We start from the raw sequence: 14045 nt of genomic DNA, 5'->3' as shown, positions 1-14045 counted from the left end.
ATGATGGCTTTTGACGGAGAAAGGGAATGTCGTACTGCTCATGGATGGTAAACTATATTTAACCTTAAAGAAAAACAGAATGAAAGTGTGGTCTTCTCATCTTACCTTTTGACCTAAGATTCCTTTGCAGAGTATTTTTAAGCCAGAATTTTAATGATGGTATGGCATTTATTTAAGCCTTGGCTGCCTTAATGATTACGCAGAAATGTCTTTTTTTTTTTTTTTTTTTTTTTTTTTTTTAGAATAACTGTGTCTGAACTACTAGAAAATACAGTTGCATTAAAAAAAAAAAAAGTATCTTTATTCTTTAACTAAAAAAGCCCCAAACTTTCAGTTCATTAAATGTCAGCTCAGTGTTGCCTTCTTGCTGTTTCATTCAGTGATTACATCTCTCTGAATATTTAAATTTAACTGTCTTGCACTAAGATATTAAGTGCAGCCTGGGAGAGAAGGAGCAATTCTGGTTCTTCTGGAGACTGAAAAATTACAAGTTCCAGAATGTAGCATGTTCTCAGCACACCTGAAGGGCTTAAGGGTTCTTTTCATCCAAAACAAGGCAGCCCTCCCCTTCCTACTTGCCTCCCCTCACCCCCATTTTGAGTGTGGGCCTTGTTTCATGTCGAGTATTAGTGGTGGATGAATAGGCAGGACCTTCCACCTGCTGGAAAGTGAGAAAAGATCTCAACGTTGTCATTGTTGGAGATCTGTAATATAACAAAAGGTGCAAAGCAGGTGCAGGTTTTCCTAGCTCCTCAACTCCACGTTAATGTGTTATGTGGTTTGGGTTGGGGTTGGTTTGGTTGGTTGATTGGGTTTTTTTGTTTGGTTGGTTTGGTTTGGTTTTGGGTTTTTTTGGAAGTGACAGACAAAAGATGGCTACATTTGAAATAATTTGTAATTTGGTTCAATATCAAAGACATGTTCATGCTCTTATTTCTAATTTGCCATGTTTTGCTGGAAATAGCGTCTTCATGATGGCCTTTTGCTCACAAAAATGGAAGCTCTGGAATAGGGAGAATGAATAGCAGTCAACAAAATCATGGTTTTTGCTTGTTAATTGATGTTGTATGATGAACACTTGTTCATTTACTAAGATGTAATCCTCAGCTTAGGGTAACTGCAAGCAGTTCATCTGCTTCTCTTGGCTGTAGAAGTGCTGGAGAATTTGATGGTTACTGTGTGTTTCTGTTGGATTTTACCAGAGGAAGACTGGGTTGTAATGATGCATCACCTTGTAATGACAGGGAGGGATGGAATGAAAACATTTTATGTCTTGATCTGGCACTGCTGTTACTAGTGGTATTAATCATTATTGTATACTTCTTGTATATTTTCAGTCTGAGGCGGTCTTTGAGTTAATAGGATATCTTAGCTTGTACGTATTTCTTTGAAATATATTTTTCTACCAACCTTAACCCCAAGAATAAACGAAAGCTTTGTTAATATGTTTGGTTTTGAATTACAGTCTTCTAGAATGTCTTTATGTTCATTTAGTCAGGCATACTCAATTATAACGTTATTTAATTTTTGCCTAGAAATATGTAAAGTAGTTCACTATTCTCTGTTAACACCTTTCTTTTAAATAAACTGCATGAGAAGTCATGGTCTTGTGTTGCTAAAGGCCTAATGCTACAGAAAGGGATGTCGTTGCTGCTTATGCTCACAGGTAATGGAGATTTTCAGGCTAATGCAATAGCTGTACTGAAAAGTTCTGTGGTCCAGTGCATTAAACAGAGACATCTTTCAGAGTGAGATATTAATCTAATTACTATAACTCACAAATTTCTTAAATAGTGGTTTTGTCCATATTAGACCTTATAATGATAAACTTTTTTTTTTGCCTTATTTCTTATATAATATTCTTAAAGATTTGGAAAATGAGGTGCAGTGATTTTGCAGATCAGTGATAAAAACTGTTTGTTGGCGTATGCAGGTACTAGAGTTGTGTGTACAACTGCATAATTTATAGTACTCAAATGTTTGTTTTGCAGGCTGGGGGAGCTTGGCTTTTCACTAAAGTATTCTTTAAAATCTTCCTGTTCTGTGGAGGAGTCTCATATATACACACACCCCCCCCCCCCCCCGCAAAACAAGGGGGAAAAAAAAAGAAAGTAAGCAGAGGGAGAGGGAAAGATACGGAGGAAAAAAGCATGAAAAATTGATCGTGCAATGCTGCTCATTCATAGTTCCTTCCAGTATCGTGGGATTTTATATCAGGGTAAAACATTAACATTCTTTTCTTCAATATAGAAAATGAAAGCAATGAAAGTTTTCTCAGGGATGGAAGGATACAGATGCACTTTTTTTTTTTCCCCCCCAAGATTGGGTTTAAATTTGTAGATGATAAATGCTGCTGTGAGGATACAGAAATTGTATTTCAGAAGACATTTCAGGAGTAGGAATGGTACCCAGGCATTTCTAACCTGGGTACCTGTAACGAAACAAGAGGAAATAATTAAAGCAGAAGTAGACCTCTTAACATGAATGGGGGGTAGGGGTGTATCTGGAATAAAAAAATCCTTTCTCTCATCTAAATTCATAGTTGGAAGTGCAGAGCTACTGATGGAACCCCCAATGTCCTGCAAAGATAGTTTGTGTTGAAAATGCTGGTGTCTCTGCCACTGTTTAGATGGTTATGATTTTTAAGTTGTAATTCAAAGAATAAGTTCAGTAATTTAATGTAAATTTTGCTATATCAACATCTTTTTTTATCTTTGCTTTTTTTACTGACTTGCTAGGAAGAGAAACTTCAACCTCTATCTCTGTTTAGCCTTTGCCAAAACTCCCAATTTTAAGTCTTGATAGCTGCTGAAATGAAGTCAGGTATCACATGGAATATGCATTCATTCATTCATACAAAAAGCATAATAATTCAGCAGAAAATTATTTCAGTTGTTTTCAGTGTTTTAGAAGTATTCTAGAGAAATACTGCGATGTGGTGTCAGTTAGAAATTGGAGTAAGATTTATCATTTAAGAACAATTTAATAAAGATTTCTGTTCTTAAGCTTGGTTCTTGTCTGTGGTTGGAAAGAAATACTGGGCATGGAGCCATTTACTGGCGCCTCTTTCTCCTTTTTTTCTGCTATCATAGTCTATATACAAGTAAAAATGATCTCCTAAATAAATCCCTTTTTTTAAATACAAGGAATTATAGCAAATACCTGTCTAAACATAGAACCAAGCTCATCATGTATACTGCAGAAAATTCCAGTTGTTTTAGCAAGTTGTAAGTTGGCAAGTTTTTTAATCCTCACTCTTGCATTTTATGTTAAATACTGATATTTTAATTTTAAGTTTAGTTCTTTTCAACTTTCATGGCTTAATTTGTTTTATAGAAAACAATAGTACGTTGTTTACTAAGGCATCCTCTCTAACCAAACCCTTGCACCCAAACACAAAACTCTAATGAAATACGGATTCAGATGTAATCTTCTATCCTAACAGTAATCAAAAACAAAGGCAAGCATCATCTAAGCGTGTGGTTGCCATAGTACAGGTCTGTCTTTGCTATGGTTTCTTCTATCTGTTGCTGTTTCTTTGATCTGAAGGGCAATTTAAATGGGAATGATAGTGTGGTGAACTGCTGGTCTTGTGGCCTTTGTCCATAATGTGGTTAGCAATATTGAATAGTGGTTATTAGAAGCTTTTCTTATTTCCTCTTTTTTTCTCCTATTGCTGTGATTTTGAAAGGATTCATATCTATGCTATTCTGTATGCTGAGTGCTGTTTTTCTTTTGAATACCAACCTGGATTTATCCTTATCTTCACAACTGTTACTGTAAAAGCCATGTTCAGTTCTCTGTGTAGGTGGTTCTACCCTAGAAAATGGTCTTTTTCAAAATCAACATTCTTTCAATAGGTTTAGAAAGTAAATAATGCATAGATGTAGCAAATGATTTAGCTGTCCAGAATTTCCCTGTTCAAACTGTAATATTGTGTAAGGAATTACCAGCCAATAATTTTGACTTTGTGCTTTTTTCAGTATCTTGCATGTTACTAGTTAAACAAAACAAAATAAAACAAACACCCACACCCTGAAAAAAACCCACCCCAGAACAACAAGAACCCCATCAATCTACCCTTTTAATTTAAGCCATCACTTGAAAAATTCAAGATCATGTTGATCTTGATACTTGACTGATGTGCTTTAAAAGTTCATAGAGAAGCAAATAGAACAACATGTATGGAGTGCTGGTTTTGTCTTTTGAGTACCAACCTGCCTATTTCCATATCTTCACAACTGTCATGGTAAAACCTGTGTTCGATGATGTATACAGATGCTATGCAAATTGGTTGGATAGTGTCTGTGAATTTAAGCTTCGTAATTTTTAACATTTAATTAAAAAAGAAAAAGCTTAGAGTACTTCACCAAAGCAAAATTAGCCTCACTTGTATTACATTAAAAAAACCCAACACATGTTAACAAAAGAAGCTTGTTTTCCTAGGAAAGGTTGGGGTATTTGTGTTGTGAAAGTGGAGGGATGGTTTGAAGAACTTTGCACTGCTGCTTCTCAGTGGCTTTGGCTTGTTCTGGTGTTCACGGCAGCGCAAAGTGGCCTGTGGCTCATTAGCAGTCAGCAGAAATCAGGAGGGACTGAAATAGCTGTCATTGCAGAGAAGTGGGCTGGAAACTAAAATAGAGACGATCTAGCTACCACAGATCATGAAGGAAAGCAGCATCCGTACATCTCCTTGTGGTCATGCCACATCCTAGGATTTCTGCTTTTCTGGTCCTTTATACTCAATGGGAAGACAGATGGCTGGCTGACTCAAATTGTATTACTAGGAGGAAACTTTTTGGTGTTTAGAGTTTTGTAGGTGCTTGAAGTAATATGGACTGGACTTCAAAGTCTGGTTATTTTCCTTCTCTTGATGTTTTCCTCCTTATGTTTTATAATTATGTGTAAGGTGTGAGGTTTGTATCATCTCACTGCTGCTTCTATGGTTAGATATTTGTCAGGAGGAGTAACAATTTTTCTCTCCTCTAACCTTATCTCGGTTGTAGGTAATCAAAGCCTTGTAGTCTGAGATCGAGAAGTTTATGGGGTTGAGAGGTAATGCTTTATGGTGAGGCTGCTTTGGACTAGTGGTTGGAGGATATTCAATCTTCTGAAAGTTTTGTAGTGCCTGCCAGATGAAAACCATGTCTGTATGCTCTCCACGGCACGAAGAGGAAGACGGCACTTGTCTTTGTCTAAGGTTTGGTAGCTTCAATCTGGCAAGCCCGTGTCTTATTCTGTGGGGAATGACTTCTGAATCTAAACTTGGTAGCTTTACAGGGGGATTGACATGCTTGGTGATAATACTTGTTCCTATTGTGGGCAGTTTCTTGAAGAAATACAAAACAAGTGTGTGAAATTGAGTACCGCATTGATTTTTGTTTCTCAGAGGCAGGTACTGTTGAGTTCTGGATAAAGTAATGTAATAATGTTGGGAGAGACTGAAAAATATTTGCAGGTACAGCACCATTCTTCCTAGGAATTGTAAGGTATAAGCAAGGGGCAGACAAAAAGCCCACAGAACCCCTAGAAAAGTAGTAATGCTTGTTATAGCTAACATGACTGGAAAATTGTTTATAACTGATATTTTACTCCACCACAATAATGTAGTCCCGTCTTTAGACAGCTTCTGTAGTGAAGATACTGTGCTTGCTTTCACAGGCTTATTGAGTTGCAATTAAAAAGGAAATTATAGATAGAAACAAAGAAACTTTACATTTGATGATTTGTAACACTCCAAAGGTCAAAGCAAATGTGTTTGTCTTGGTTACGGTAAGAGACTATAAGTGCTTTGATCCTGAGTTACTGATCAGTCTAACCTATTGACTTTAAAAATTGTATTAATAAAAAAAATTATTCTGTATTAGACTAGCAAAATTTACTGACGTGTGTTTCTGATGCCCTGTCTTTTCAGAAAAAAATTATAATGGAAAAATAGTAAATCTTATGTCTTAAACTTGTCAGTATCTTCATTTAGAAAACCTTTGTCATAGATTCAGCTAAGAATATCAGATCTTTTAAGCCAGAAAACAAAAGCCTGCTCCTTCTTGAGAAAAATAGAAAAGAACTTGCATATTAGCTGTATTGTTTCTGATTATATATCAAAATGTTTGAATTTTCTGTGCTTCTAAGAGCTAGTTTTTATTCTAACTCATTAAATAATCCAGCAAGCCATCTGGCATGTGCATGTGCAAAAGGAAGAAGAAATTTAGGCTTTTGATTAGTAACAATAGAAAATCCCCCAACCCTGCAGCTGAGCCTACATTTTATGAAATTTTTATAAACACGTGTGATTCTTAACTTCTAATGCTTAAGTGCTATATACCATTTTAAAGAGGTTGATTATGGTCTTGTTTGATCAGTTTAACTATTGCCACATCTCCATAGAAGAAAAAGTGAGACTTGAGGGCCTATTTTATTGGGCATAGGGCAAAATGTATGTGCTGGTGAGTGGTAAGTAGCCTCTTCTCCTTGACAAGGAAGTGTGCCTGCACCGGCTGGTGCTTTAACTTGTGTTACCAACTTGAGTTCAACTGCAGAATCCCTTTGAAATCTAACAGCAACATGAAAACCTTTGCCCAGATCACGCATGCCCACTTTGTTTGGATCAACAGCTTATTTGATGGTATAATTCAGCTTTAGGAATGGATTTACTGAGGTAGATATTAGTTGAGCAGGTATTGATACACAATGTTTTTTGAGTGAACCGGTCAGTGTGAGGAGCTGCTACGCCTTCTCAGCTCGCTTTAAAATGCCCAGGCCCATACCTTGCTCTGGCGTTAGGGGCAAGGTCTAGCTGTCAGCAGAAACCCTCCATTCACTCATGGATGAAGTGAACCCTCCATTCACTCTGCTGATGTGACAGTGCTTCTGCCTGCAAAGCCTGTGACCCCAGATTTCAGCTGTTTGCTGAGCGGTTAGAGAGGAGTCATTGCTCCTGCCATGGTTGTATTCTTTGCAGCACTTGAGCTTAACAGATGAAGGAGATCTTTTGGCAGCCTCCAGCAGCCAGTGTTGTCTGCTGGTATGGTGAACTCATTGTGAAGAAAAGAGAGGAAGCCATGGAGAATGAGGGTTAAATGCCAACCTGCTGCTTCTAAATTGTCAGGTATCTCCTAGTACACAAGATGAAAATGGGAACTGAGTAAGCAGAATGGCTTGAACACACAGGGAACTGAGGGTTGGCACTGAAGATTAGGAAAGCCTGAGGCCTGCTATCCATTGGTGTTATGCTTCTTACAATGGATGAATCAGACCCCTGCTTGATGGAGAAATTGATGTTTCAGTGTAGCCGTTCAAATGTAGGGTCAAAGCAAAGGCAGGCGGTGGCATTAGAAAATTGGGTGTGAGCATTAGGTATTTGGGTGAGAGGGTCGCGGGGGGGGGGAGCGTGTGTGGGAGGAGGCCATGAGCCGAGATGGATGTAAACAACCCATCGTGCGTCAAGACTGCAGCCAGTTGGAGGAACTCCTGGCTCAGATACGTTCAAAATAGAGCAGTAGCCACTGGGGCAGGAGATATGGGGAGAGGCTCTTGAGATGTGGGGAGTAGATGCTCTGAAAGACGCTACTGGAAACATACAGAGAGAGAGACTTAAGTGACAGAAGAGAGAGACTTCAGGACTATATAGGGACTCCGGAACAATGTGAGAGAGGTCCCCGAGGGAGGACCAAAGCAGCATTTATGGGACCCCACAGTAGCCCCAGAACTATATACACCCCATGGCTGACCTGTCCGACTCTTCTCCTGGACTGTAGCCACCCCTTGGGACAGGGAGGAACTGTGAGGAACTACTTGTTCCTTGTGAGGAACTACTGCACTAACTCACCCAACTTCCCTCCTGGGCTGCACCACTTCTCCTGCTGAACAGTGAAGTCATGTAGTTTGTAAAATTGTGCCTACATCTGTGATTAAAATTTAAAACGTTAAACATTAAAATGTTCTCTTTAGCCAAGAAAACTTTTTTTAAGCCAAGAAATGTAAACAGCTGAGATTCACATTTAAGCATAATTTTACGAAATATTGATGTACCAATTTGAAACTTTCAGTCACCTTTTTTTTTACATTAGCATATTAGCATATTATGCTGGTAGCAGTAATACTGGCAGTGCAGAAATGAAAGATTATTGGGCGGGGGGGGGAGAGAAACAAAACTAAAAGCAACTGGTAAAAGAAAATGTTGTGGTAATGAGAAGTGTCATCCTACCGCCTTGAAGTACATCTCTCTTTAAATTCTTCCTCTGGACAATTCCTGTTGTTCTACTAAGTACCATGTTTCGTGGTAAGGGTTTTATGCTTATGCAAACTCTCAAACAATTTGTGTTTGTGGGATAAGCAACAGGAGTGAGGGAATAACACAACTCTCTGAGCTGTTAAAGATGTGCCTAAGACTTGTTAGTAGTAGCTGCACAGTGCAACAAAAATCATATGACAATACTGAGGACATAAGTGCTGCTACAGTTACTATTTTCTATAATAGCATATGGTCATTACTTGATAACACAGCACAGTAGCTGTCATAAACCATTTTTCCTGTTAGGAAGACTGTAATTTTTCTCTTTTATAGTTCATATTTCAGTGCATCAGTGTGCTGACCATAATGACAGTGACTTTCTGAGTTAATTTTTTTGCTTCCTTTTATAGTAGATTTGGTATAGAACATGAAACTGATTAAAATGACCAAAATAAAAAAGAAAAGTGAGAGAAAGAAGTTCAGGTTTTCCTTTTTCTCTCTGGTTGCTTTGACCACTTTCTATTATTTATCAGAAGTTTAGCCAGTTTAGTGACCGGTTTTCATGCACTTTTTCCTGAGTAATGGAGCTTTGCAGTCTTTATAGGATGATGAATGAGTTGTGGGTCGTCTTCTGTGGCGTCTCCATGTAGTCCTGCGGAATATCTTTTGCTATGAAATACTTCCTGCAATGGCAGTTATTGCTTAAAATGTCCTCTGGTGTGTATTGTGTCCTGTTAGATGCCTGAACACATACAGCCTTTGTTCTTGAAAGGAGAGCTCTCGGAAGAAGAGATGGAGGTCGGTAATCTCTGCGTTCTTTGGTTCCATGATTTTACCACCAGATGGGTGTCTCTGTGAAACCTATGCGAGCCATCTGTGGATGTGACAATTTATTTTCCACTGCATTTTACAGAATTAATTAAAATGGCTCTCCCAGAGTTGCAAACTACCTCCAAAATGTGAAAATACTCTGGATAAATCCTCGATCTCTGTCAAAAATAGAAGTGACCGCCTCTTCTTTCTAACAGGAAGATTGTGCACACAAAAAATAACCGTAACTTCAGTATCAGTGTGTTTCATACAGGGATACTTTTTTGCAGATAATATTTGCTTTTTCTGGTGAGTGTTGCTTTCTCAGTGGTAGCCAGGAAAGAACAACCTCAAACTGTTGGAAACAGTGTTAATATCTGGATTTCACAATCTCTGCTGACTCATTTATTAATTCCCCTGGTGTCTTCACCACTTTGTTTCACTACAACTTTTTTCCTATGATGCTGATAACTTTTGTGATTCTAAATGTTATTTAATGCTAAGTTTGGTAAACATGTCCTAGCACTGATGTTCTGCACTGTGATGGGACTGCAAGGGACAAGAGTTACGAAAGAGGAAGGTACTTGCACGGCTACTTGTGCCCTTCATTGACACAGAAATAACCCAAACTGGTGTGCTGCGGTGCCTGGGGACAATGTGGTGACAAGTGAGATGAAAATGGTATCTGATCAGTTGTAGCTAATGGCTTCAGTCAGTTATACTGGATTTCTTGTCTGATGAGGCTTGCTAATAGTGTAAGCTGGTGAATCTAGTGTCCTTGTCCCAAAAAGGTGGGTGAGATTTGAATGAGTCAGGTATCCTGCTGCTGATAGGATTTAAGTTACGCTGAATTGTTAACAGAGTAAATGAATTCCTCATGATATCGCCTGCTTAAAACACTTTTATGAAAAGGCCTGTTAGCTAATTTTTACTGGAAATTACTCTTACTCATGTGTTTTAGGAATTGCAATTTAATACATCTAATTGCTTTTAAGGAAGTTTGAAGCATTACTCTGTGACTAGAAAAAAACCCATAAGAAATCTCATTTTCTTTTATACAGAATGCATCAAAATCAAAGATGAAGAAAAAAACAACTAAAACCCAGGAAGCAAAAAAAATCTTGAAGAAGAAATTTAAAGTCAACACAAAAATAGTCTTTACTGAAGATGGAGAGGTAAGATCAATTCAAAATAACTGTATTTTGGTGGGAACTGAATTTATAGTTTCTAGAAAGACAAAAATACTTACAGTTTATATCTGTATAAAAAGACATGTTTTTCAGAAGTGTGTGGTTTTTGTAATTGGTTTAAGTTTTGCAAAACTGTTCAGCTTCCATTTAGAATTCAGTTCCACTGTGAAAAAGAGGAATGCTGAGCACCAACCTCTTTTCACCTTTGTATGTATAAGATACTTGTATGAGAGCTGTTAGTGGATGTACAGAACTGTACCTCTTTTCTGCCTATTATCTTCAATTTCAGGTGGAATAAAGAGCCTATTTTCTCCTTACAGAAATGTAAAATGATTTTCCTGTAGGTATTTGCCAAAGCTCCCCCTAGTCTTGAGTTAATGTACTGGAATTAGAGGAAGTCCCTGTTTTTCTTTCCAGCATTCACTATTGAAAGTGTTGTTAGGAAAGCTAAGTAAGTACCAAATTTTCACCTACTGGTTCTGATATAGCAGTGCATTGAAATTTGCCACTAATTTAATTGGATCTTTTAATAGCCTCTGGAAAAATGTATTGATTTTATACGGAAAGGAACTATTGTGGATGCTAGTCACTCTAGGGTTTCATTGTGGTGATAACCTCACTAGCAAGTCTCCACGCTCCACAGACTTTTCTAACATTTGATTTCACAGCTTCAGGTGCTGTGTATGTTGTTTTTCCATTTCCAGCATTAAGAAAAAAGTAGCTCTTTTTTTTTTACTCTAGATTAATTTCAGTAAGGCGTAAACCGAAAGAGAGGTTACCTTTACAAGTATATAATTTGCTTTTGTGATCAAATAAAATAAAGCATTTTATATTGGAGGAAAAGAGAATATAGCCATATAATTACTGACATTAGACAAAATTTAAAAGGTTTTAGAGGTTGACCCATTGACTGGAAATTATATCTTCAGATATTTTTAGATATTCAAAAGCTGTTGTCTCATCTTAAAATACATACACAAATGTTTTATGTATTCATGCAATGAAGCAAAAGGGAGTGAGGATGGAGAAAAAAAATAGCACAAAGATCATAGTTAGAAAAGTAGCACAATAGAGAAGGGGTGACTTATTTAAGGAAACATAAAGTTTGCATCTATGGATGTTGTTCCCGCTTTTTTTCTGAGCTGTGTAAAATTATGCTTTAAAGTTCTACTCCACATGCTTCTCTTTGATAAAATAAAACTCCTTTAAGAATTGTATCTTCCTAGAATATACAAGTACGCAAACTCCATTTTAGGAAAGGAAGTGGAAACAGTAGGGTGGTTTTATCAGTATCCAGGTGAATAACACCCTGTGTGCATTAGGGAGTCCTAAACATGTTTGGTTTTGCATGTGTATCTGAAAGACATTCTATATTTTCTGCTATATAGTTTCTTTTTAAGAGTGACTACTCTACCAATCCATAAGCAAGAATGATTTTTGCAAAGACTGCCCCCAGATGATGTCTGCTCATACCACAAGGTCATAAGATAGGTGGGGATATTTTTTGGTGAATATGTAGTTAGTCTTTGTCTTCAGTTTAGAGCTTCAGGTATTTAAGGGAAGCTGGATGTGTTCAGCATGTCATCCACAAGCTAAACTTGCATCATCAAACATTTCCAATCCAGTTTTCGTACAATAACCAATAAAACCGTCAACGTCTGTCCTCCTTGCTTCCCCCAAAACATGAACCTGCAGTCAAGGTTTTCTGTGTACTGTGATGAAGGCTTATCTCATTTTTCTCTCAGTTAATATGTTGGAATATTGATTGTTTACATGAAAACATACTGTTTAGATTTACTGGTGTTTTGTTCTGTTGCATATATTTTGGAGAGTCATTTCTTGAAAGTAAATATCATTTTTCTCCCAAAATGACTACCAGGATTATAAATTATTTGTTCCATTAGGCAAAGAGAGAAAAATAGGGGAAGAAGTTCAAGTGAATCTATTACACCATATCACTGTTTAATGGAGACATTATTTTCAAATACTCATTTTTGACTGAATGTGATGTTAAATAAGGTATCTCAGTTTATATTATGCAAAAGTTTTGTTTGTTTGTTTCCTTTGCAAATGGCCTTTTTATTTAGTCTAGAAAAATAGTGTATTGGAATATTTAGGGCATCAAAACTTTGGTGTGGAAAAAATGATTCTAACCATTATTGTTGACGTATAATTCAGTTAGTGCAGCAGTGGCCACCTGTGCAAAAATCCAGTTTGGCGAAAGCAGATGAGGAAGATGATGCCAGTGGTATCAACTTGGATAAAGCGAAAGAGATACTGCGGGAAGAAGACAGATTTGACAAAGAAGAATACAGGAAGAAAGTAAAAGAAAAACATAGGGTAAGTTGATTTCTACCTCAATTACTGAAGTACAGAAATAGGTACTGTGATATGGATTGCTCAGTGAGGAAAAATACTTAAATATATTGTGAAATAAGTGTAGTACAAGTTCATTTAAATTCATCAGTTTTTTCGGGACTACATTGCACACAGGAAGACTGTTCTGACATAAGTAGCTGGATAACACAAAGCCTTATGCAATACCAGTTGTTGGTAACAGTGGAGCTTTATTTACAACTTTAAAATCTGGTAAAAGTTTAGTGGGAGCATCTTTTTTTTTTTTTTTTTTTTTTTTTTTTTTTTTTAAGCAGCATTCAGTGGAAGGGTTTGTTTCACAAAAAGAAAGTGTTGTCTGGCATACGTGCTCCAACAAATGCTGAAGATGTTTAGGGGGAAGGGGAAGCCAAAGAGTGGCTCTGAAATGCCTTTACAGTACCGCTTGCTCGACATTCAATATTACATTTCAGGTAGGCAAAAGTGCTGACTTTTTGCATCAGTGTTATTAGGGCTATCAGAATTTATTTCATGAATTATTCAAATAATGTCATATAATTCTGGCTGTAATTTGAAAACTTCAGTATCTGCAGTCTGGCTTCTCTCTGGCATTTAAAAACCTTTAAATTGCAGACCATAAGTTTGCAAACTGTTTCTGTATTATTTGTCATGGACCAAAGCAGAGTTTTCTGATCTTGTCACGTACCAGTCATATGGAACACAGCTGGATGTCTTTGAGTTCTGTTAATCATTGTGAGAAGGGTTTGGATTTCTCCAGATCACGGATAAATACGAGATCCCAGGACTACATGTTATTAAAGGCCTGCTTTATATTTAAAGCTTCTAATTGCCAAAGCATTAAAAAGTGTTGTTTTATTGCCCTGCTCCGCAAATGCTGACTTTATCTAGTTTGACTTTATCCACTGATTGCTAGTGATTAGCGCTAGATGTTCTAGTGTCTGTTAAGGTTTGTATTTGAACAAAATAATTTGGAGGGGATTTGTGAAAGCTTCAAGTTATGTTTGGGCACAGAAGTATTCCAGCTAAAGTCAAAGCATACTTCAGACATTTAATTTGAAAGTCTACTCCTATAGTCCTGTTACAGTCATTTGACGTCTACAAAAAAATCTCACCTCTTCTTCAGTGAGGTGCTGCATTTGAAAGTAGCTGCAAAGAAATAATGTTTTCTGTGCTATAGGTAAATCATAGTCAATTTAACAGAAAACGATGCTATCAAATTTCAAGGATGCAGCTTAATAAAGAAGGACGGAGAGACTGATTTATGACTTTCCAATCAATCTGATATTCATTAGCAAATCCATATACTTTGAGTGACGCTGTTGTATGTTTGACATCAGATTTCAGTGACTAAATACTTCATCAGTAGGTCTGTTAACACAGCTTCATCATTTTAACGCCAAGAGGAGAACAAATGACATTGATCAGATATTTACTTGTGTTAAAAAAAAAAAAAAAAA

General features: G+C 37.1%; 1 protein-coding gene across 2 annotated transcripts in view; it reads left to right on the top strand.

Annotated features, from left to right (window-relative positions):
- The window catches only part of DDX10 (DEAD-box helicase 10), a 209406-nt gene that overhangs the window by 113249 nt on the left and 82112 nt on the right, over positions 1 to 14045 (top strand). For both annotated transcript variants that reach the window (XM_076328171.1, XM_076328172.1), the window contains 2 exons: positions 10105 to 10218; positions 12412 to 12573. In XM_076328171.1, the coding sequence (XP_076184286.1) occupies positions 10105 to 10218; positions 12412 to 12573 (276 nt within the window). The remainder of the gene's footprint in view (positions 1 to 10104; positions 10219 to 12411; positions 12574 to 14045) is intronic.

The sequence above is a fragment of the Aptenodytes patagonicus genome, chromosome 1 (genome assembly GCF_965638725.1).
Source record: "Aptenodytes patagonicus chromosome 1, bAptPat1.pri.cur, whole genome shotgun sequence".
NCBI classification, from domain to species: Eukaryota; Metazoa; Chordata; class Aves; order Sphenisciformes; family Spheniscidae; genus Aptenodytes; species Aptenodytes patagonicus.
Note: the sequence above shows the minus strand (reverse complement) of the source record. Positions and strands in the feature narration are given on the sequence as shown.